This window comes from Aquarana catesbeiana, linkage group LG03, assembly GCF_042186555.1.
Source record: "Aquarana catesbeiana isolate 2022-GZ linkage group LG03, ASM4218655v1, whole genome shotgun sequence".
Taxonomy (NCBI): domain Eukaryota; kingdom Metazoa; phylum Chordata; class Amphibia; order Anura; family Ranidae; genus Aquarana; species Aquarana catesbeiana.
Genome location: NC_133326.1, coordinates 54,963,760 through 54,988,950, shown reverse-complemented (window position 1 = coordinate 54,988,950; position 25,191 = coordinate 54,963,760). Strand labels below are relative to the sequence as shown.

At 43.9% G+C, this 25,191-nt stretch overlaps 1 protein-coding gene across 1 annotated transcript in view; it reads right to left on the bottom strand.

The window, feature by feature from the left end:
• Positions 1-25,191, bottom strand: part of IQGAP1 (IQ motif containing GTPase activating protein 1) — a 256,627-nt gene that overhangs the window by 166,083 nt on the left and 65,353 nt on the right. The window contains exon 2 of the mRNA XM_073618560.1: positions 18,505-18,604. Coding sequence (XP_073474661.1) covers positions 18,505-18,604 — 100 coding nt within the window. The remainder of the gene's footprint in view (positions 1-18,504; positions 18,605-25,191) is intronic.

The following is a 25,191-nucleotide window of genomic DNA, read 5'->3' as shown; positions in this document are numbered from 1 at the left end:
CACCATTTCACAGTTTGCACTGCGATACAATCTGGGGTGTCAATAGCTTTACCTTGACACCCGCACCGGTTCGCAGATGTCAGTGTGAACCGCCAGCAAGAGACTTGCAATGGGTGAACCCGCACTAGTTCCCGCATCTCATGTCTGAACCAGGGTTTTAAATCGGTACAAATCTAACGGTACAAATCCTTTGACAAATAAAACCTTTCCAGTATCTGCATTTGAGTGGTGTATTCAGCTGCTTGCCTAAAGTTTAGCTTTAAGTATTTTATTCCCAGTATATTAGGGTAGCTATTTTAACTAGGGCAATTCATTCTAATCTGTAAGTAGTTATGTTATCTAAAGTAAATATGCCTAAATAGCACTTTTATCTGAAGGGAAGTATTTGCATTGGAAATTATCCAGGAACCTTAAAAAAAAAAGGAATTACAGAGAAGCTAGACTAGTGGTCTCCTATCAGGTCTTCTTGGATCTGTAGTACTTCAGAATTTAAAGCTGAACAATATCCTTCCCTTTAGTCTTGCATCGTTGTACAGGCTCCTCTCCTGAATTGAAATTGATTTCAGCAAACAAAAAAAAAAAATCCAGGTTTTGCATACTGTATGTTCACATATTGTGTGCTTATTAGTGAGTAAATTTTGGTGGACAGGGTCACATGTTTTCCTGATTACCCAATCCTGTGGGTAACATACTATATGCAAAGCCTAGCAGAGGAGCCAAAAGCTAAAGTAATATTTGTTAAAGGGGAAGTAAACTTCCTAGCTCATTCAGCAGAAATGACTACAAGAATCAAGGCAGGGTATTCCGTTTCTACATTACATTATTACATTATTACATTATTATTATTATTGAAAAATATTACATAATAAAAGTATAATATACATTTACATTTATAATATACATTTTCTGCATCTCAGGAGACTGTCGGACCACACCCAACCAGAGAAATGTAATTTCTAGCTATATAAACCTATTTACTGACCGAATATAATCTTTGTTGCAACAAACCTTAAAAAAAAAGAATATATATATAGTGGGCCATTTATAGCCACTTTGAGGGGATGGCTTTGTTTTAGGTACTGTGCAATAGTTAGTCGCAAAAAAATACATTTGTATACATCATAAATGCTGGTAAAAAAAAAAAAAACTGCAAAATTATGAAATTCTGTGTAACACCTTGGAAAATAATGGACACGTCTCTCTTATACTCTTATCAAGAGCAAGAAGTACATTTATAATTTCACACTCAAGGAGCTTACCTGTCAAGCACCGAACTATGAAAGCACAAGCTTAAAGGGTTAGTTCACCTTTACAGAAAAACTGTAAAAAGGTGACCCCCAACACTGGACCCCCTTCCCCACCCCCGCTGTACTTATCGGTCGGTGCCGTCCACGAGAGCAGCGAGAATTTCAAATCCCCCATACCAGAGGAGCCCTGACAGCCGAGGATCACTGGCAGCAAGTACAGCGGATGCTAGGGGTAGGGAGGGGGTTTTCGTGTTAGTTCACCTTTTACAGAGAAACTGTAAAGGTGACCTAACCTTTTAAGCCGGGCAAAATTTGGCCGGTTCTGCAGAGATCATTCGATTGCCTTCTGTCAAAAGGACACGTTGGAGAATTGCAGCTGCAGCTACTGATCAGTGTTTTTGTGGGTGCCGCTTTCAGAATACAATTAGCTGGCGGGGGGGGAGGGGGGGGTTCTCCATCCGAATCCTTTGCCATTGGCTGAACCTTAAAAAAAACGAACAGTGTCTGGGCAGCTTTAGTGCTGAGAATAACAGATCGACAGATCGAAAGACATCTGCCCATACGCTACAGCAGCCTGTCTCAACCAGGGCTCCATGGAACCCAAAAATTGCTAGAAGGTCCTTGAGCTGTGGCTCAAGGCTGACCCCCCACTTGATGGTGCCTGTCTGATTCTGGGTCCAAAGCTACATGGCAGTGCCAGCAACATGACACCAATAATCCTTTCAGCTGCTTGTATGGGGGCTATTCTGACCACCACTATAAGCGAAGCATTTTTCCACAGACTAGCAATGTAAGGGGCAATATTTCCACTTGATGAATTTTAACAGGGGTTCCCCAGGATCTGGAAAATGAATGGGTTCCTGTGAGATATAAAAGGTTGAGAAAGTTTGCTATAAAGCATTGCCTTCCACTGATGGTGCCTGTACAGAGAAGTACTTCCATCTCCATTCATGAAAAGAGGCCTCATCAAACAGACTTGAAGCACTTGTTCTCCCATAGGTTAGACCCAACTACCATGATGGATCATTGCCCAAGGGTCATGTGGGGAAGTGAACTACATTAAAAAACACAGCAAATTCTTCCAGACCATCTGTAGTCAGAGGCATAAAGTTATATTCTCAGAGGAACCTCTGCCTCTAAGCTTTATCCACACATCCACCAAAGTTAGGACCTTGTCACGCAAGTGAATTGATAGCAGCGATTCGAAGCAGCAGTAGAATTGCTCTATTTCTCTGAGACTGACCTTTTGCAATGTTTGAAGCCAACTACACAATTGTCAATTTTGGTATCTGAGCAGTGGTTGGAAAGGTGTCCAGAGGAAGGCTTGTTACCACTTTATCTGAAGGCAATGGGGTGATGTAGGGAGCCTGAGAAGGCTTGTTACCACTTAAAGCAAGGTGGAACAGTGCAGAGGCTAGTCTTTTTAGGGTTGGCAGAAAAGAACACTAGCTAGACTTGTAAGGTTCAATTGGTGTCTTCAAGCAAATGAATAATTTCCAACAAACATCTCTAAAGTTGGCCATGCACAGTTAGTTTTTGTGTGAACATCTGCGTAAAGATCGTTCAGCAGAACGTTTGATAATACCAAATCGATGACTATACAAATTTTGTATAAAAGGTCCCGAAAATTTTTGTTCTGTTGCCATGATAATATTGTGAACCAAGTGAATGTGATTCAGAACGGCAATTACGTTTATGATTGGAATTTCCTTTGATGAGATCAGAAGAGGAAAAATTCCCCATCCTTCAGTTTTTCTTGTCACTGCGGTTGAATTTGATTTAGCCACACAAACTATTAGGTAATCGAACAAGCATTTCAAAAACAACCATTTTCAAATGAGGTTCTACCAGTGTATAGATGGCTTTAGAACTTGTTCACCTGGGCATAATACTACAGCATACGTCCGTGCGAGGGCCGTGTTTGCCACATGGGAATGCACAGGTTTTCCGTGCATCCCCCTGCAAGCACTCCCATTCAGGTCAATTGGGAAACAGTCACTGCAATTACACAGCCACTGTTCCCAATTTGACAACCATGTTGGTGCAGGTACACGGCCCCGAGCGCACAATGTGAACGAAGCCTTAGGGCTTACATCTGTGCACTTCACTGTGGTGCAAAATATATATTTTTTTTTTTACAGATAATGTAAAAGGTAGTAAAAAAAAAAAAAAAAATTATATATATATATTTGGATGCAAGCTATAGAAAGAAACACGTTCCAGGCCAATTTTTTCTGCAGAAGCATTGCTTACAGAACCCATAGGAATGAGCAGGACAATAACAAGTAGTATAGAGATAAGTTTTGTTTGCAGATCATAAACTGATCCTAGAAAAGAGAGGGATGTTTACTTAGTGAATGTTAATGGATAAGATAATGAAGCTAATAAAAAGAAAAGATTATTATTTATTAATTATAAATAATTATTATTAATGATTGGTCTAAAATGATTCAGATTAAAATTTAGCTAGGATTGCTATATACTATTATAAATTGGCAATTTTCCCAAAAATTTCCAATGTCAGCTTTTAGAAACCATCCTAGTAACTTGGCCAGATTTCCAGTACAAATTCCAGATTAGCACAGATTTCAGACACACCTGTGTTCTTGTCTCGCACATTGTGCAGTGACTCTAGTTTTGTATTCTTCATTTCTCAAAAAGATGCTAGAAAGATTCTATGATCGCACCTTTTACAATAAAAAAAAAAAAAAATACTATGCTGTACTATGCAGTATTCCACAGACCTTCAGTGAATTTGAAGCTCAACTACAGACAAAAAAAAAAAAAAAATTGTGACCAGAAAGGCTCTTTTGCTGCAGAATGCAGTGCAGGGGGCTGTGTGACATAAAAGGGGTCCAGAGGTGCAGGGGGCTGTGTAATGTAAAGGGAGCCAGAGGTGCGGGGGCTGTGTAATGTAAAGGGAGCCAGAGGGGCGGGGGCTGTGTAATGTAAAGGGAGCCAGAGGTGCAGGGGCTGTGTAATGTAAAGGGAGCCAGAGGTGCGGGAGCTGTGTAATGTAAAGGGAGCCAGAGGTGCGGGAGCTGTGTAATGTAAAAGGAGCCAGAGGTGCGGGGTCTGTGTAATGTAAAGGGGTCCAGAAGTGCAGGGGGCTGTGTAATGTAAAGGGGACCAGAGGTACAGGGGTTGTGTAATGTAAAGGGAGCCAGAGGTGCGGGGGCTGTGTAATGTAAAGGGAGACAGAGGTGCAGGGGCTGTGTAATGTAAAGGGAGCCAGAGGTGCGGGGGCTGTGTAATGTAAAGGGAGCCAGAGGTGCGGGGGCTGTGTAATGTAAAGGGAGACAGAGGTGCAGGGGCTGTGTAATGTAAAGGGAGCCAGAGGTGCGGGGGCTGTGTAATGTAAAGGGAGCCAGAGGTGCGGGGGCTGTGTAATGTAAAGGGAGCCAGAGGTGCGGGGGGGGCTGTGTAATGTAAAGGGAGCCAGAGGTGCGGGGGCTGTGTAATGTAAAGGGAGCCAGAGGTGTGGGGGCTGTGTAATGTAAAGGGAGCCAGAGGTGCGGGGGCTGTGTAATGTAAAAGGAGCCAGAGGTGCAGGGTCTGTGTAATGTAAAGGGAGTCAGAGGTGCGGGGGCTGTGTAATGTAAAGGGAGCCAGAGGTGGGGGGCTGTGGAATGTAAAGGGAACAAGTGAAGCACCTTAAAGTGAGGTAAACCTGTACTGTTATTATTACTATGTTAGGATTATTATCTTCATTTATTAGCAGGTGAATTCGGCCCTCCATGCATTCACATACATTGAATCTGGCCCTTAAGTGGAAAAAAGTTGCTGACCCCTGCTATAGGTATTATAAAAAATAAAAAAAAAAAAAAAAAAAGGATAACCTTTTCCTATATATAGTCATCGGCTACACACACTATATGGGAAATCTTATCTTCACATCTATGGATAGGTCCTTTATTGTCTATAGCCATGAGTGGCACAAGTGCAGTACAATGTCACTCGGCATGTACTAGAACATGAAGGATACTGTGGTCAGGCCGGAGTACTGAGAAAACCACAAATGCTGCTTTGAGATCTTTGTTAATTGACATGATGAGGAGGGCCTTGGAGGAGCCTTTATTAGTTCAGCTAACCCTTGAAAAAGGTTTGTTCCAGTACTAAATACCAGAAGCCTCCAATAGAAGTCGTTATTACTTGCAGGGATGTTAAGTAACGTCACCATCACTGCCCTTAAATGAGCACGCAGCCTGTGTATCAGAATGGCTGCTACTATTACAGTTCTCTGATACAGGTGTTCAGCTCTATAATTGGACTCACTTTGAGCATAACACAACTAACAGATACAGTATTTCTGCTTTTAGGGTTTAATTTTAGCCTTTTTAAGGTCATGTCACGTGGACCCACCAGCTCCTTTTTTGCATACCTCTGATCTGAAACACTCCAAGCCGCTCCCTTCCACTCAACCCACTTCCTTTTCAGTAACGGCCACATTCATTAAAGGGACTTTTTATTTGAAATCTGCAAAGGCATTTCTCATTTTATGAAAAAGCCGAAACAAGGCAGCTCATCTTTAGTAATCCCCAAAGTAGTCTATAGTAGTTATGACAACCTAGTTTCATTAAAGTATAACCTATGGCAAAACCTGGTTTTGAGTTTTGGATAGAGTGGAGAGGGATTAGAGCGCCTGTCAGGTTTTTTTTTTATGCCATTTTTGCCCCCTTAGGGAGATGCATCCTCTCTATTTGTCCAGTTTACCGTTGTCATCGGAAGAGAGAATCACAAATTTGGTGTTGTCATCAGAACAGGAAAAAAAAAGGCGAAATCTTCCTATGGGGACATTAGGTCTGGTGACAGTCAGGGATTTCCTTATGTTGGAGGGCTTTCTTCTCACTTCCTGTTGGTTCAATAGACTTCAATGGAGAAGCTGCAGAAAACCTATGTAGTACGTTTACCACGATTTTACTGCAATTTGTGTTTTTTAATCTGCTCAACAACAAAAGCATAAAAATGCAAAACACATCAAAAAACGCACAAAAAAGTGTCAAAAACGCATGTGCAAAAAATGCACCGCAAAAAAGCACTGCAGAAATGAATCAAAAGCAAACTGCATGGAGGGGCGGGGCCGCGGCATGGAAGGGAGCAGACGCATTTTAGCTGAGCTCCGTCTGAACCGCTCCATCCAGCCCTAGGACACAAGCCAGCCGAGATGCCAACGCGGAGGAAGCAATCCCCGCAGCCCTGGAGGACCCCCAGGCTCAGCTTCAGCTCTCTTGAAGCCTATTTCACCGGTGGAGGCCGACAGCGTGGGGCCGAATCCAAGATGGCACCGGGTGAGTGTCTCCAGGCCGCACACGTGGCATCCCCGATCCCCTCACCGCGCCATCCACCTGCATCACCACCTCTCCCCTCCTCGCCGGACTCCCAGGAAAGCCCCTTCAGCAGCCCAGGCCAGCATGATGACAGGGGGAACCACAGCAATGCCTCCTATAGGTCACCTCATGGCACCCAGGCGAACTCTGCCATTCATCTCTCCTCCAGCCCCCAGGTCCCCCCCCGCACGTTTCCTGAGCACAGGGGATCGCAGGTGGCCCTAGGACAGTGGTTCTCAAAATTCTAGTGCCATGGCCCCTTGATAAAATTTCCCAAGTTGTGGGGACCCCAGTAAAATTCTTTTCGTAGCGTGGGTTGTCAGCACCCAAGGCAAGACTAGTAATTTGGGCCCCTAACCCACAGGCATTTAGCGCTTTCTGAGTCCCTTCGACTTGTACAGTATTAAAACCCCTTGCGGTACATTTTAGGGTGTACCACTTTCTTTTTGTCTCCTTTCTTTCCCTTTTATGTCTCTATCATAATTTGATGTTTCCCCATCCCTCTCTCTAGCCATCTTTCTTGTACTTTCTCTTATTCTTTCTCTCCTTTTTTCTTTGTTCCGCCCCCTGTTTTCCTCTCCCTTCCATGTACAGGGGGTCCCCTACTTACAAACATCCAACTTACAAACGACTCCTACTTACAAACGGAGGGAGACAACAGGAAGGGAGAGGAAATCCACCCCTAGGAAGGGAAATTCACTCCTGTAAGAGTTAATATGGGGAAAAGGTGTCTCCACTGATGCTTTATCACCAATCCTTGTTTCCCTAATAACCCAAAATTTTCAAAATCCAATTGTCATTGGGACAGAAAGTGAGGTGAAATCTTCTGAAGAGGAGCACAGACAGCAAAACAAAGGTTACAGGGGTGATAACCCTTCCCTATGTTATCTAAAAAACTTAAAAATAGATTTTTTGGCTGGAGCTACACTTAAAAAATTTACCTGTTCCGACTTACAAACAGATTCAACTTAAGAACAAACCAAAAGTCCCTATCTTGTTTGTAACCCGGGGACCCCCTGTATTCTCTATTTTTATTCCTTCTCTTAGTCCTTGGTGTGTGTGTGTGTGTGTGTGTGTGTGTGTGTGTGTGTGTGTGTGTGTGTGTGTGTGTGTGTGTGGGGGGGGGGGGGGGTTGAAACATCCCAGGATTGGGTGACCCATGGCAAATCATCATTCGACCCCCAGGTTGAGAACCACTGCCCTAGGAGATGGGGAATTGAGGTCCCATATCTTAACCCTCCCCACCTGGGCTGATCTGGAGGGCTTCATGGCCTTCAGGAAGGATATTGAAGATTTGCAAGCAGACACAGCTCACATTGTGGGCAGAGTAGAGGCCTTAGAAGCAATAGTAGAGGATAATAACCCTACCTTACAGGCCCTACAGGTGCAAGATCAACGTATTGACTCTTTGCTTGACCAACTTGATGATGTGGAGAACAGGAGCCGAAGGGTTAATATTCACATACGAGGCCTAGCGGAAGCCACGGGACCCAGAGACATTATCCCTACCTTTCAGGGGATATTCACACAGATCCTGGGTAAGTAGGCACCTGACCACATAGAGATAGATCTAGTACATCGGGCCCTCAGACCCCTCTCTGATGATCCAGATAAACCCCGGGAAATTATTTGTAAGTTGCACCATGCACTCATCTCTGTCTCCCTAGCTCCCCTATCTCCGGATGTCCGTCAATGGACATGGCGGTTAAACAAAAACCTGCTAGATGATGCAGTGGCACAAAAGCAGGTCTCAGGTACCATTTCTCTATACTTTAAAGAGAACATGACGGGAGAGACGGGGATGGCATATGTATGGGAGGGACATAAGGCCGTGATACGGGGTGAACTTCTCTCCCAGGGATCTAGACTCAAAAAGGCACGTAGTGGGGAACTTCAGTCCCTACTGGCCCAGCTATGCACCGCGGAGCTTAAACACAAATGCCAAATGACGGCACACCTCTATGAGGAGCTTGTGTCTCTTAGGGAAAAGCTTTCCAATCTGTTAGAAACACGGACACGGGATAGACTGAGATAGAGATATTAAAATTTATTTCACATAAATTTTACGAGTTTGGAAATAAATGCGGTAGACTATTGGCTAAGGCCCTTAAACGACAACGCACATCCGGCCATGTCCATAAGCTGCAAACTGCCACGGGTACCCAAACAGTACTGTCCTCCAAAATTGCGGACACCTTTCGGGAATACTATGCCCAACTTTACCAACTTCCTGCCACACTCGCGGGTCACACGCCCTTACAGAAAACAGAATGTAATTCACAATATCTAGAAGAAGCTCTAGCCCCCCAACTGTCGACACAACTTAGCGAGCAGCTTGACAGGCCTATAGCTGTAACGGAGATTGGAGCAGTTATTAAAGACCTTCCGCAAGGAAAAAGTCCTGGCCCGGATGGGTTCACTAATGCATATTACTGCAAATTTTCACCCCTCCTGTCTGATCACATGTGCATACTTTAACGCCCTGGCATCAGGCACTTCCCTTCCGAGGAGGCACTGTTGGCACATATTGCTGTCCTCCCAAAGGAAGGGAAGGGAAGAATGCACTGAAAGCCCATTTGGTTCACATGTCATGCCAATCTGATGCGGTTCAAAATGCATACAGTTCGCATATATGTGAACCAAGCCTTAATATTCTATAATAGTATGTATAACAAGCCTCACATACACAGTACAAGGATAAAGTAAAATATAGGAAATAATATAAAATGCATTAAACACTATACTGGAACATCTGGTGTGTTCTGACCATAGGACTCTGCAATCACTGAATTGTTCCAGCTTTAGGATATTATACCTCTCAGTTAAAGGCCTCGTTCACACTGGCATACTTAAAGTGGAGTTCCACCCACTTTTACAACTCTTCAGCATCCCTCACTAAACTGCGCACTGTAAACGAATTGGATATTTAAATTTTTTTTTTTCTCAGCACCTACTGTATATCTGCTGTATTCATTTTTCACCTCCTCCTCCCTGGCCGTGGCCCGTCGCATCATTTCCTCCTGTTTGCAAGGCCTTCTGGGAAGGGCAACTTCCTCTGACACTGCCGTTGCTATGGAAACCTGAAATGAAACCTATTACAGTGCTTGTGCTGCACTGAGCATGTGCGAGATCTGCAAGGATGAGATCCAGGAAGAAATACAGTCTGGCTTCAGATGCCCACACTTAAGATGGCCACGGCCTGCTGCAAGTTTATAAAATAACAAACTACTGCAATAAACTAACAAAACAGACCTTAGTTTGCAGACTAACTTTACTAGAATACATTAAGCTTGTGTATTATAGGAGTATTTTTATTTAAAAAGTATAATTTCGGCCAGAACACCACTTTAAGCACACACTCATGCAAGGGCCATGTCTGCCCACACAGGGATGCACAGGTGTTCCGCGCATCCGCAAGCAGGCAGTCATATTCATGTCAATTGGGACTCAGGCGATGCTTCAAATTTGACATCCAAGTGGGTGCAGGTGCGTGTCCCTGAATGCAAAAACAGTCTGAATTTGGGGGACACGCACCTGCACCCACATAAGTGTCAAATTGGGAGAAGCAGCGGTGTCTTTGCATCTGCTGCTTCCCAAATATGAATGGGGCGTCCTGTACATGGATGCATGAAATACCTGTGCATCCCTGTGCTGGCAAAAGGCAGCCCTCACACTCACAGGTGTATGTTATGTACACCCATGTGAATAAGGCCAAAAAAATGTCCATGCTCTACTCTCTGTCATCTATAACTTCATGTAGGAGCTCTTTTTGTCTCCAAAACATGACTGCACCAGGACATAATAAACTCTTTATTTGGAAAAAGGTGGTGTCCTGGCAACACATTCAATGTTGCAGGCTCTACTAATATCACAGAGTGCATACTGAGCAGTGTATTCTAATATTGACTATACTTCAGGCTAAACCACATCGTACTTGGGGTTGGTCTCCAAGCAACAAATAACAGAAACAGCCGGTGACCAGCAACAGCTGTAGGTGATGAGTCACATCCTGCTAATATCACCATGTCCCATCATCACCAACTTAGACTTCCTCTTAGCAAGCTTCATCTGAGCCGTCTGTGGCTGAATGGAGTATATAGGCCTCCTCTACACTCAGCACCTGCAATGCAACATGTTAGGCCAGAAAGGAGCTAGATGAACACTGACAGCACATTAGAGGTGACAATGGGCCAGGTACCACAGCAAAAAGGGATAACATTACACAAATGGTGACCCAGATAGGATTTAGATGACCTTCCAAAGCTAGCAAGGCATGCTGGGATACTTATTCATCCCCTTCATTACTGCAGAGCCTCTGGGTGCTTGAAGTGGAATTTAAAGATTATGTTCCCCCAACACTTCATATTCCTGACATGTGCCTGCTTGTACCATGTACTTGTATGAGAAAGTATCAAGTTCTCTTTGCATTGCTTCCTTTGTGTGAAAAACCTGGCTTTCCTGCCAGTCCCTCTGCTTTCCTGTTAAAAACTGATCACACTAGGCTCCACACATTGAGCTGGTCCAGCAGACTCCTGGGACACTTACATCACATCTCCTAGGAGGATGCAGGATCGGTACACAGAGCGGCCGGAGGGCAGGTCCTGCATGTTATCCAAGCTGCCAGCACCCAAAGAGGCAGCCAGCTGAAGAGGTCCAAGATGGCACTGCGGGACTCACTGTGTGGCACCCCAACGGCGTGACAACACTGGATTCGCTGTGCAGGGGAGTATGTGCTTGAAGAGCACTGCTGCACTACAAGAAAATAACATGGGGGGGGGGGGGGCTGAGTAAAACTTAAAAGGCCAATTACAAATAATACATATATAAAATCTTTGGACTACATATGCATACATTCATGATCAAAAAATAGGATTAATGAAGTCAAGACATAACTGGAAAAGTAGGGAGAAACAAGTCCTACACCTGCTTCCTATGCGGTCATACAACACATCACCTTCAGTAATCTTAAAAGTCAAGGGTAATGCCCACCCTATATTTTTAGTTTTATGTAGGAGTGGAAATCAGTTATAACTCCGATATTTTATTTTTGCCTGGGGCACCAAAAGGAACGTCATTTTTTTTTTTCTAACTTCTTGCCTCAATTGTCAACTTAATGGAGACATAATGCAGGATCATTCCCAGCAAGACTGCCAACCACAGCAAAAACCAGTAAGAGGTTCTAACCCTTTCACATATACTGTACATCTATGGATGGCTTTGCTAGTTTTTTAAATACTTGAGGACCACCCCATACGTACATGATCCAGCATTTCTGGGTTGGGGGCGCGCACGTGCCGCCTCATCTGTGTTGTGATTCGGTATGGCACAAGTCAGTCAGCAGGTCCCAGCCAATGATTTATGGCCGGAACCTGCTGATCAGCTTAGCGAATCACAGTACAGAGCCCTAGGTTTCCTAAGACAGGGCTCTGTACACAGATCAGCGATGTGGCTGTTTTTTAATCCCTGCAAAGCAGGAAGATAAATCAGCTACTTTGACTAGTAAAAGCAGCACATATTACACCAGGGGTCTCCAAACTGCGGCCCTGGGGCCAGATGTGGCCCTTTGCTTGCTTTATCCGGCCCTTGGGGCACTGTTCATTCCACCACTGACATCAACAATGGGGCGCCATTTCTTCCACTGACACCAACAATGGGGTGAAATTCCTCCCCCTAATGCAAAAGATTGGGCACGGTTTGCTCTCACTGATGCCAGCAAAATTGTATATTCCTGCTGGCCACTGTGAGGCCCCCCTAAAGTCTGAAGGCCAGTAAACTGGCCCTTTGTTTACAAAGTTTGGAGACCCCTGTATTACACATTTTTAGGCACACAATTAACCCATTGATTGCCCCTAGATATCAACCCCTTCCCAGCCAGTGTCATTAGTACAGTGACAGTGTATAGTATTAGCAATGATCACTGTATTAGTGTCACGGGTGATGTCAATGTAAGTCAGTTCCCACCTAGTGTCGGTTGGTGTCGGATTGTCTGCCGCACTATCACAGTACCACTAGAAGTTGCTGATCACCGCCTACTAGTATACAGGAAAAAAAAAAAAATCCAGTATATATAGATCATTTGTAGACACTATAAACTTTCATGAAAACCATTCAATATACACTTATTGGGATTTATTTTTACCAAAGACATATAGCAGAATACATTTTGGACAAAATTTTTTAAGAAACTTTTTTTTTTTTTATTAATTTTTTTTTTATGCAATATTTTTTTTAGCAGAAAGCATAAAAAGGTTTTTGTTTTTTTTTCAAAATTTTCGGTCTTTTTTTGTTTATATAATAAAAAATAAAAGAACCCAGTGGTGATCAAATACCGTATATACTCGAGTATAAGTCGAGGCCCTAATATACCACAAAAAAATGGGAAAAACTTATTGACCCGAGTATAAGACGAGGGTGAGAAATGCACAGCTACTGTAAGTGGAAAAGAGGGTCAACAATGCCCATTTGCAGCCTCACTGTGCCCATTTGCAGCCATAGGTCCCCTGAACTTCAAACTTGGTAGTTAAGGGTTCCTAGATGCCCCCTAGCTGCAGCCAAAATTTGGGGTCTCTGATCCCAAAGGGTCCCGAAATGACATTGCTGCAGATGGACACAGTTGACCGAATTTGGGGCCCCGTATCTCGGGGCCACTTAGTGCTAAGAACCTCAAATTTGGTGTGCAAACCCAGTGGAACTAGCACCATAAAATGTCCAAAGCTGGGGTTTTTAAGCACCAAGTGGCCCCAAGATACAGGGCCCCAAAAATCAGTTTAGAAAATGTCAAGCACTTTTCTGCAGCATGTCATTTCGGGACCCTTTGGGATCAGAGACCCCAAATTTTGGCTGCAGCTAGGGGTTCCTAGCACTAAGTGGCCTTGAGATACGGGGCCCCAAAGTTGGTTCAGAAAATGTCAAGCACTTTTCTGCAGCAGAGAATGACATTTTCCGAACCGATTTTGGGGCCCCGTATCTCGGGGCCACTTAGTGCTAGGAACCCACTTTGTATATGTTGTGGTACCAGTTCCACTGGGTTTGCACACCAAATTTGGGGTTCCTAGCACTAAGTGGCCCTGAGATACGGGGCCCCAAAGTCGGTTCGGAAAATGAAATTTTTTGCTGCAGAAAAGTGCTTGACTTGAGTATAAGTCGAGGGGAGCACATTCAGCACAAAAAAATGTGCTCAAAAACTCGACTTATACTCGAGTATATATGGTACCACCAAAAGAAAACTCTATTTGTTGGAAAAGTGACGTAAATTTCATTTGGGTACAGTGTTGTGTGACTGCGCAAGTACCAGTTGAAATTGTGCAATAGCAAAAAATTCTCTGGTTATGAAGGGGGTAAAATCCTCCGGAGGTCAAGTGGTCAAGGTAACTGAAAAAAAATGAGCTATTCTACCACTTCTTTAAACTAAACTAAAGGCACATGATGTCTAGAAGTGAGGTCATCCTCTGCCTCACTAGGCTTTTCCTTCCCCACCTCAAGGAAGAATCATGAGCTACAGCCACAGGAACAAAGCTCTGCAGAGCAAAGTTAACATCAACACTGTGACTAATCATGTTTTTGCAAAAGCCTGGGATGATAACTGCACCCTTCTCAGGAACCACATGACCGAACCTCATCACAAGCACACTGGGCACCACTATGGTTCATGCATTCCAGGCCCAGTTCACACTGATGCAAATTCTGATGCGATTTTGATCCATTCTGAATGCATAGATTCGCATGTTATCTGAAAGAACATTGTTTTCAACGAAGGCCGTTCACAACAATGTAGTGCGATTCTGATGCGGCTATAAAAAAAAAAGGGGGCATGTGCGAGTTTGATCTGGTGCAGTGCAAATTCGGCTCCATAGACTTCAATTTGCATCAAATACGCATCACAATTACATTTGACAGACAGAAATCACACTGTGAATTTGCACCACAAATCGCACTGAAAAACTGATGTAATTTGCACTACAGCAGTGTGAACTGAGCCTAAGAACTTTTTGCTACTGTCAGACCTTCTGGCTGAAAAAAAAAAAAAAAAAAAAAAATGTTGCTTTCAAAAGGTGTTTTTCAAATTTTTTTTTTTTTTACACCTCTGAACAGAGTTTTATGATAGCACATTGTGGCATTTAAAAGGGAAGTTGGAGGTTTTTTTTTTTTTTTTTAAAGAAATCATACTTACCTAGGTGGATGTAGCATCAGTCCCATGCTGTATCTGTCCCCCGCCGGCTCTGCGGCTGAGAACCGAGCAATCAAAGTTGATCGCTCGATTCCCTGTGCTCCGTGAGCAGAGAGCTGGTGACTGTCAGTCTCTGGCCCCGGCTGGCTCAGGCTCTCAGTGGCTCACCGAGAGGTCAAGCCGGGTGCCGGTCTTGAGTGGATCCAAGACCATATAGTCGTGAGCCTTCCTGAGCCTGGAGTGGCTCTGTGACGTCAACGGACTTCAGTCTGCTGTAAACGGGCCACAAGAGTACAGAATAAACTGCATTCCTGTGATCTATAGGAGATATACAACCAAACAAGCTTTGGCTGTACTTCTCCTTTAAATCTGTATTATAGAGTGGAGTTCAGAGACGCAAGACCCCTTTCACACTGGAGGCGTCTTTACAGGCGCTTTAGCGCTAAATATAGGGCCTGAAAAAAGCCTCAGCTGCAATCCCAGTGTGAAAGCCCGAGTGCTTTCACACTGGGGCGCTGCGCTGGCAGGGCGTCACAAAAAGGCCTGCAAGCAGCTTCTTTGCAGCGATGTAGGAGCGGTGAATACACCGCTCCGAAAGCGCCCCTGTCCATTGAAATCAATGGGCACTGCCGCTGAAGCAGCGTTTTGAAGGCGGTTTTAACCCTTTTCCGACCGCTATCTGGGGTTAAAAGCGCTAGCGGCCCGAATAGCGCTGCTAAAACGACGGTAAAGCATCGCTAAAAATAGCGGTGCTTTACCGCCAACGCCCGGGTGCTGGCAGTGTGAAAGTGCCCTAAGAAAAATGTCCGAAACTCGTGTTCCAAGACGAGTGAATTGGTGCATTTACACTGTATGTATGCACGTTTGTCACCCAAAAAGAAGCTCCTGCGCCTTTCCGGGGACAGGCTTCATGCAATTTTTAAAGGCACGGTTTGCCACGATTGCCGCACAAGAGTCGCAGCAGATTTGCATCGTATTTGGGATGCCATTGACGGTAATAACACCCAAACGTGCGTTGCATGTTCTGCAGCAACTGCCATGTAATTTGGGATTATAGGCAGAATTGTAGCGATTCCGCCCCCAATTCCAAGTGTGGATGGGGCCTAAAGTATGTTATAATCTTCATCTACGTATATTTTGTTTACACAGCACCTTCCGGGCATGACAGCGATAAAGAAGCGTAAGGACTTTCTGTGCCGTGTCACCGTGTCCGTATTCTTGTGGTGAGAGATGGGAGGTCACAGTAGAATGCTGACCTCAACATTCCACACTCACTCCCAGCTGAGCGAATAACACGATCGAGTCATTAACTTCTAACAGCAAAAACAGAGCTGCCCTAACAGAAACCAGCAGAGATACGGAATAATGCTGCATTAATAATCATTCATCTGCTGGATGTGAATAACGTCCATGTGACTGTCCACATCTAATATATTGTGAAACAAACAGGAAGGACTGCATCATTTAGGTTTTTAACTGCAATATGTGGTTGTCCCCCTTCCTATGCAGACATGTCAAACAGTAAAAATATACATATAAGCAAATAAAATACATATAAGCAAGGTTTAAGCGGCTAAATGGTTTTGAATACTGTTTAGGCGCTCTTACAATCCAGGCACACCAGCTATGAAGCATAGCCAGGTCAGTGACCTCTCTCTTCTTCACTGCGGTTAAACAAAACTGACCGGCCCCTGCTGATTGGACAATGAAAAAAGCATCACAATACTGATGAGTTTATCGCTCCACTTTCCAAACTAAAGTGAAATATTGCGGAGGAATGGGAGAGCCCGGGAACCAAAAAAGTCATCAAGTGGCTTTACATTCCAAATCAAATTCCTAAACCTGACATGAAAATATGAACAAAGCATATCCCACTTTAGTGTGTGCTTGTCTTGGTTAAAACAGTAAAATTATTATTATTATTATTATTATTATATAGGAGTTATATAGCACCAACAGTTTGCACAGGGCTTAACAAAATTAAGGCAGACATTGGTACAAGAGGAATCAGAGGGCCCTGCTTGTTAGAGCTTCAGTCTGTATATACAGTATGGCACGCTTGTTCTACTCACTGTGGAGCCTGAGGGGTTAATCCTGCACATTGTGCACAAAGGCTGTTTGATCCTGTCTTCTCGGATCCACCCATTCTTTTACTGTCCCAATCCATCTCCTGAGAGTAGACAGCCTTGGGGGCACTCTGTACATGCTCAATTTGGTGTGTATTGCTGTTTTTTTTTTGGGGGGGGGGGGGGGGGGGTGCATGTGATCAGCACAGGGCCAATCAGCACTGTCTAGACAAAGGGCCAGCGGTCTGGCAGCCTCATAGGACAGTCCAAGAAGAATGAAATGTCCTCCTACAAGCTTTAACCAGACACTGATAGAAGTCACAAGACTGCTATATACTGCTATTGCAAAAAGGTATTTCACAGTATTTACTTGGTGTGATTGTAGCCGTATTAGTGCAATTTTGACAGAGAAAATTGAGTACTGTCCGTAATACAATTTTTCAGGACAAGCTTTCAGGGTATGTCCCCTTCTTCAAGGTCCAAGCAGTACTGATTCACACATTTTTAAGCAGAATGTTAAAACATTTTAAAAATGTTACCATTTTTAACATTCTGCTTAAAAATTTGTGAATCAGCACTGCTTGGACCTTGAAGAAGGGGACATACCCTGAAAGCTTGTCCTGAAGAATTCTATGTTAGTGCAAATTAAAAAAAGTATCACGGACAGTACGCAGTATTTACTAAAATAACTGCATTCCCGTGTTCTGTGGGAGACCAGATATAGTGAATGCAGGGTCCTGGGTTTAGTAACACTAGTTACTAGTACTAAGTGTCCTTTCTGTCTGCTGTTACGTTCCTCTGCTATCAGCGTGATTCTCTTTTGACAAGAGAAAAAAGGTGACAGGGGAGGGACTTCTAGGTGATTGACAGCATCAACTCTGTTCCTGTGTGCTGTGTGAAGAGGAGTGTGCCCCTTCCCTCCAATCAGCTGTCAGAGCTCTCCTCACTGAGCTCCACAGAGGGCAACTTCAGCTCTCCGCCCCTTTTTTTTCTGAGAGCTCAGATAAGCTTTATAGATTCTGGACTTTGAACGACTAGAGAAGAGAGGGCTTCAGATAAATATGTGCAACTTATATAGGAGGATTGGTTTCATCTCTGTCTCACCTGAGGCCAGTCACTTCACTGGTTATATGTGAGGGTTTACAACCACTTTAATGAATATCTGGCCTTACAAATAATGCAAACAAGCAGCTGCAACCATGAGTTTGTTTTAACCAATACCATTTATAAACAGTGGTTAAAGGGCATCTATCTCAATCATAGAGCCATTTTCCAGGTGACAAAGCTAACTCACTGTACTGTATTTATCTCACTGTACTGTATTTATCTCACTGTACTGTATTTATCTCACTGTACTGTATCTGACGGGGGAGCACTGTCACCCTAGGATAGGATGTTAGGACTACAGAACACCTCCTCCTCCTCTCCCCTATAACACAGTGAGGAGGTGTTCTGTCATCCACTGAGAAAGCCAGACAGGTGCTCTAATCCCGCTCTATTCTATCCAAAACTAAAAAAAAAAAAAAAAAAAATGGCTTCATTTAAATTTTAAGCTTACAGACTGGAGCAGATTTTTTGACCACTAATCAGTGAGTGGTTTTATGTATAAGTAATATTTAAAGGATTCTGTAATCATTGGCAAAGGAAAGTTTGTCTTTTTAGAGTTACATGAGATTGAAATCATTGATTTTTCGTACCTCTTTGCTTCCTCCAAATGGCACAGGTATTCATAGGCTACATTCTGACGTCTTCGCTCATCCATCTCCTCTGCGGTGAGCCTTTCATCGTCCAGCACCGCTGTAGAAATAAGATTGCAGACATTAGGTATCCGACCATAACCGAATAAAAAAACCTAAATAAGCTAATCCAATATATCCACACAGAATGCATTCTCTGGAGGCAGAATAGTCGTTTTAATAAGAACCAATCATTCACATTGTCGGTTTTGCAAAGCATATGGGAAATTAAAGGAAATTTGTACTTAAACTGGCTGTAAGCCTCTGAAATGAGAAATGAACAAAGCATATCCTTCCACAACCTGCAATTGCCTCTATCCAAACACCAAGTGTGACTTCTGTATATCCTTTATTTCTCTGCTATCTGCTTAAAGCGGAGTTCCACCCAAAAGTGGAACTTCCGCTCATTTGTTTCCTCCCCCCCCCTCTGGTGCCACATTTGGCACCTTTCGGAGGGGGGGAGGGGGGACAGGATACCCGTCTTTAACAGGTATCTTGTTCCCACTTCCGGGAGTCCGGGCTGCGGCCTGTGACATCACCATGGGGCTCCCTCCTCCTCCCCCTGTCGCCGGGCCAGTAGGAGAGAGGAGCGGGGCCTCATGCATGCGCAGTAGGGTTCCTGGCGTGAAGCTGTAAGGCTACACTGCTGGGTACCCTAACCCGCAATGGTGGCGGCAGCACCCGACAGCTGATGGAAATCAGCTGCGGTGCCGACATTGCGGGACTCCAGGACAGGTAAGTGTCCGATTGTTAAAAGCCAGCAGCTGCAGTATGTGTAGCTTAGAGCTGCACGATTCTGGCCAAAATGAGAGTCATGATTTTTTTGCTTAGAATAAAAAAAAAAAATCACAATTCTCGCAACATAAAATCTTTCACATTATACAAAAAAAAAAGGGCTAACTTTACTGGTTAGATTTTTTTTTTTAATTCATTAAAGTAATTTTTTCCAAAAAAATTGCATTTGAAAGACCGCTGCGCAAATACAGTGTGATATAAAATATTGCAACAACCACCATTTTATTCTCTAGGGTGTCTACTAAAAAATATATATGTTTGGGGGTTCTAAGTAATTTTCTACCAAAAAAAAATGATTTAAACTTGAAACCAACAAATGTCAGAAAAAGGTTTAGTGTTTAAGTGGTTAAACTTTTTTCACTTACACAGGAAGTCTATTCCATTGACAAATTGTTACAATGTTTATACTTGAGTTCAACTGATAAAGAATGTTTTGTTTCTTGGCAGACTGCCCGGTTTTTCTCTTCCTTTCTTTTGAGCACTGTGGCTTCAGAAGAGCAGAAAGAATTCTTTGCATAGAAAGAATTGTGAAACACTTTAGTCAAGATCGCGATAACGATTCTTGACAATTAATTGTGCAGCTCTAGTGTAGCTGCTAGCTTTTATTTTTTTGGGGGGGGGGCCTAACACCACCAGTCATGTATGGCAAATTATGTCGACATCAGACAATCCCAGAAATCGTAAAACCCCCTTCAGGGTCACAGCAGGTGACTGACAGCCACAGCTGTGCATGTTTCCCTATGAGACTGTGCAGGAGGGGGTGTCCATTCCCTCCACTCAAGTCTCAGATTACACCCAGCTCTATGCTGTGCAGTGTGTGACAACAGATCCCTGCCCCCTGACTTCTGGAACGGAGAAATGCTGTGTAAAGTCTGTACCTTGAACATAGGTAGAGGAGAGCGGGCTGCAGATAAACAGGTGCAACTTATGTAGGAGGATTTGTTCCATTTCTGTGCATCACCTAAGACCCGTCTCTTCCACTGATACATGTAGAGGTCTATAACTATTCTAACTTGCTGCTAGTTTTTTTTTTTTCTGGATCAGTGACTAAGAAAAGTATTGAAACTAATCAATGTGGCTGAAAATTTAGCTGCACTCATTCCTACATTCACTTTTTCTGCATAATTACTTTATTAGGACAAGTGCAATTAGGAATATTAAGTGGCTGGCCAGAGTCTGTGATAAAGCACATAACTGGAAAAATGTTTAAAGCTGAACCACAGTTTAAAAAAATAAATAAATAAATAAAAATTAGTAGCCCTTTCAAGCGGAGTTCCAGCCTGTAAAAAAAATAATAATAATTAAACGTCAGCAGCTAGAAATACTGTAGCTGCTGACTTTTAATATAAAAGAACACTTACCTGTCCAGGTATCCCGCGATGTCGTCACCCCTAGCTGATCTGTCCATAAGCTCCAGGTGCAAGCGCCGGCATCTTCACTAAGGGAAACAGGAAGTGAAGCCTTGTGGCTTCAGAGCTTGTTTTTTACTGCGCATGCGCGAATTGCGATGCACTTTCTGAACGGTTCCGCTGTCTTCTGGGACCCGTGTGTCTCCCAGAAGGCAGCAGGGGGGAGGGGTCTGAAATTCCATAGATCGCCGAGATCTTACCTGGAAGTGGGTGCTAGTACCTGGTTTTCACAGGGTGTGAACAAGCGGAGATTCCCTCTTTTGGGTGGAGCTCTGCTTTAAAGGATAGGCTCACCTTTAGGAGCATGTTGCATGTTACACCCGTATTTATTGGGTAACACGCCCCTATTCATATGGCTCCCGCCACTAGAACCCCTTTCCCTGTGACGTTTTAAAAATGGCGCCTATTTGGGGCTCCGCCCACACAGGCTCGTCATTCATTCACAGTGATCTGTGAAAGAGAAAACTGCAAGTACCGTCCGCCACAGCAGCAGACTGCTTGTAGTTCCTAATGAATTGCGGGGGGCGCTAATGAGCACTCTTGTAGTTCATTCACACCAGCAGAAAGCTGAAGGGCTTATCTGCAGGAGTCTGACAGTGCATGCAATGTTCCTGTGAAAAAATGTGAGCCTTAGAGCAAGCGACCTATTCATGCACAAATAAAAAAAAACACATACACTTTGGTAGCAGAGAGGGAACTCAGAATTCTTTAGATAGAAATCAATATTCAGAGAAAAGAAAAAAAAAAAAAAACTTACACATCACACTTCCTTTTTATATCTACAACAAAAGCAAATGTTTCCTTCCACTATATTAGCTCTGCAAACATTTCTCACTATAAACAAGTGACACACACCTACTTATAATGTAACATTGACATTGAAACAGACATCCGGTCACAGATTAGGAATGCCAGAGGACATGACGAGTCAACGCTGGGCTCCAGATATAACAGTGCATACACCAGGCAAATATAAAAGTGTTCCATTTAGGCCGGGTTCACATATGTGCGGCCGCGGTTCCCAGCATGTGCCCCGGTTCAGGTGCGGATCAGGTCCTTATATTTGCCTGAATTTGCACCTGAATTAGACCCAAAGAGACGCACAGGACCCTTTTGGAATGCGGACCGCGGCCACCCCGGACCTGTGTGAACCGGCTTCATTGCGAGACGGTCACACTTGCATGTCATGCGAATTGGATGCACCTTCATCCAAATCACACATAGTGAACCCAGCCTAATACATTAATAAATACAGTAAAACCTAGGATTGCGAGCATAATTTGGCCCGGAAATATGCTTGTAATCCAAAGCACTCGTATATCAAAGCGAATTTCCCCATAAGAAATAATGGAAACTCAGATGATTCGTTCCACAATCATTTATTCATAGGTTCTTCAGTTTATAGTCCATATAAACATATTATAGCAATGTGACCAGGTTGTGTAATTATAAAATGTCCATCAACAAATGGAAGCCTCCACAAGGGGATTAAAAGCAAAATCCAGCAGGAGTTACAGAGTATAAAAGAGAAGAGAGGCGCCTCTAAGTGTAGCAATATGTTTACATTTAAAGTGGATGTAAACCCGAATTTTTTTTTTTATATATCATAATGTAGAGTATAAGATTTCCTATCATTTGAGCCCAGACTTGCCACAAAGAGTTAATCCAGCTCTGAGCAATCCTCTTTTATTGTTCAGTGAGATAAATCTTGACAAACAGAGAAAAACTTTGTCAAATCCTCCCCTTGCTGTGAGTGACAGGTGAGTTACATATCTCGTGCACTAGCCTAAGACATGCATTTTTTTTATTCCCTCCCCCACTCCTTTCTTCAGCAGCTCTGCAAGGATTGGCTGTTCCACACCTCACCATGATTTGGCATGCTGAAGTCATGTGGTTACTTTCCTGTCTTTTCACTGGATGTTAGAGATCATAGCAGAAGTTCAGTTAGAAATACACAGGAGAAAATGCATATTGACAAGGGGAGTGTAGAGGTGGGCGGGGAGTCTACTGACATCACGACTCCACCCACTGAGCTCCAGACAACAGACCCGCCCACAGAATCTGCAGTTTTTTGGGTCTCATAACAGACAGAGGGGAGACATTTGACAGGTAAAGATTCATGCAGGAGGCATGTATATCCTTATAGATAACCCCTATGGCAGTAGTTTAGTAAGGATGACATTGGGTTTACATCCACTTTAATGAAGTTACAACATTTAGCAACTCACATGGTTGATGATTAAAAGAGGCCCATCTAAGTATGCAGACATCCGGGGTAAAGCTGTCCACATAGACCATCCTCCGCACCACCGGCTCCCATCACTGTCAGTCTGCAATCGTGACCGGAAGACTAACCTGCAGTAGAGCGATCTGAAAGCGAGGCTTGAACCGCTTGTGGAGCGCAGCTTGGAAGGGACGACTTTGATGGCGAGTTGGATGGTTTACCCCGGATGCCTGCATTCTTAGATGTGCCTGTTTTAATCATCAACCATGTGAGTTGCTGAATGTTGGACCTTCATTAAATGTAACCATATTGCTACACTTAGAGGCGCTCTCTTCTCTTTTATACTCAGTTGTAACATGACACTACTTGTATATCAAGACATCACATGTATATCAAGTCCAAAATTTATTAAAAAATGCTGCTCGTCTTGCAAAACGCTCTCAAACCAAGGTTTTACTTTATAATTTTCTAATGCAAGCAGGGTAACTACCTGAAGTTGACTTGGTATTTGCATACTGATTTGCTGATAGAAGAAGAAAGCAGAGTGGGAAAAATGAGCTGATAAGTGAGTTACTTCCCTTTCAAGTCAAAGGCTGAAGTGTGCGAAGCAAACCTGCCAGTACTAGGCCTCATGCACACTGGAAGTTTTGACAAATCCACTACAAACCTTTCCCCCTGGTAGCAGTGTGTTGTCAGAAAACCCACCTGACGCTTGTAAAAGTGTTTAATGCATTTAGGCGTGTTTACAGGTTTCAAGCACTTGGGCATTTATTCATTTCATTCACCAGAAAAATAATTTATTCTGGCCATTAATATAAAACGCTCAACACACATTTACACAGTTTTAGAAGCGTTTTTTTCTACAAAAAACCCTGCTGCTCCTGGACATGCTGACAGTAGGTTTTTTTTCCCTGCCTCTGAATGCCTATGCATGGACACATAGGCTACTTGCAGGGGCGTTTAGAGGCAGGAAAGAAAAACGCAAGAGACCCCTAGGAGCAGCTGAAAAAAAAAAAATCCAGTGTACATGAGGCCTTAAAGTGGTTGTAAAGGCTGAAGGTTTTTTTACCTTCATACTTTCTATGCATAAAGGTACAAAAACTTCCAGTGTGCAGCCCCCCCCCCCCCCCCAATACTTACCTAAGCCCGATCTCGAACCAGTGATGTGCACGAAACCCGGGGCTCTCCTGGGTACTTCCTTCCTGATTGACTGAGATGCAGCAGCCAGAGCCATTGGCTCCTGCTGCTGTCAATCACAGCCAGTGAGGCGGGAGTGGGGGGAGGGGCTGACCGATGATCTCTGTGTCTTATGGAATGAGCATGCACGAGTGCCCCCACAGCAAGCGGCTTGTTGTGGGGGCAATTGGCAAGGGTCCCAGAGCGCCAGGCGGGGGGGGACCCAAGAAGAGGAGGATCGGGGCTGCTCTGTGCAAAACCAGTGCACAGAGCAAGTATGACATGTTTGTTATTTTTTTTTAAATAACAAATTTTCCTTTACACTCACTTTAAAAAAAGAGACACATCATCTTGTCCTTTCAGGGCAATGTCTGCGTGAAGTGTAGCTCTTAACCCACTAATACTTACCTTGCTACTGCTCTTTCTCTTCATCACAGCTGGCACCAGGATCCCCATGTTCGGATGCTAAGGGGGGTAGTAATGTCACTCCCTCTGTCATGCAATGGTGCTCGGGCCTGGTAATTGGTTGCTAAACCCATGCATGGTCACATGGAAGGAGGTCACATGCTTCTGTATACTCCGTAGTATCGGGTATTTTCGCCAGCTGAGGTAGCAAAAGTAAGCAGTGAAGGAATACTGGCAAGGTATCAATTGATCAGAGGAGCACCTTTAGGCTGGGTTCACACTATCCTTGCATGCGGCTCACAGCAGGGGTCCAGGGCATCCCCGTTCACCATTTCCGGTCTGATTTCAGCCCGATTTTTTGGCTGAATTCGGGCTTGAAATGGACCATAGCACGCACAGGGCTCCTGTGCAAATTCGCACCGGAGCCGCAGCGGAGATATGTGAACTGTCTCCATAGATAGCCTGTCAAAATCTCCTTCTATAGCGTGAATCCAGCCTTACATAGATGTTGTCCCTTTGCTCTTAAGGACTCCAAGAAAAGGATTTTATGGAGGGTACAACAATCTAATTTCTTTCTGGTCCTTGAAGGACACAGAAACGTATTACCTTTGGGGATGTCCACAAGCAGTCCAGCTACTG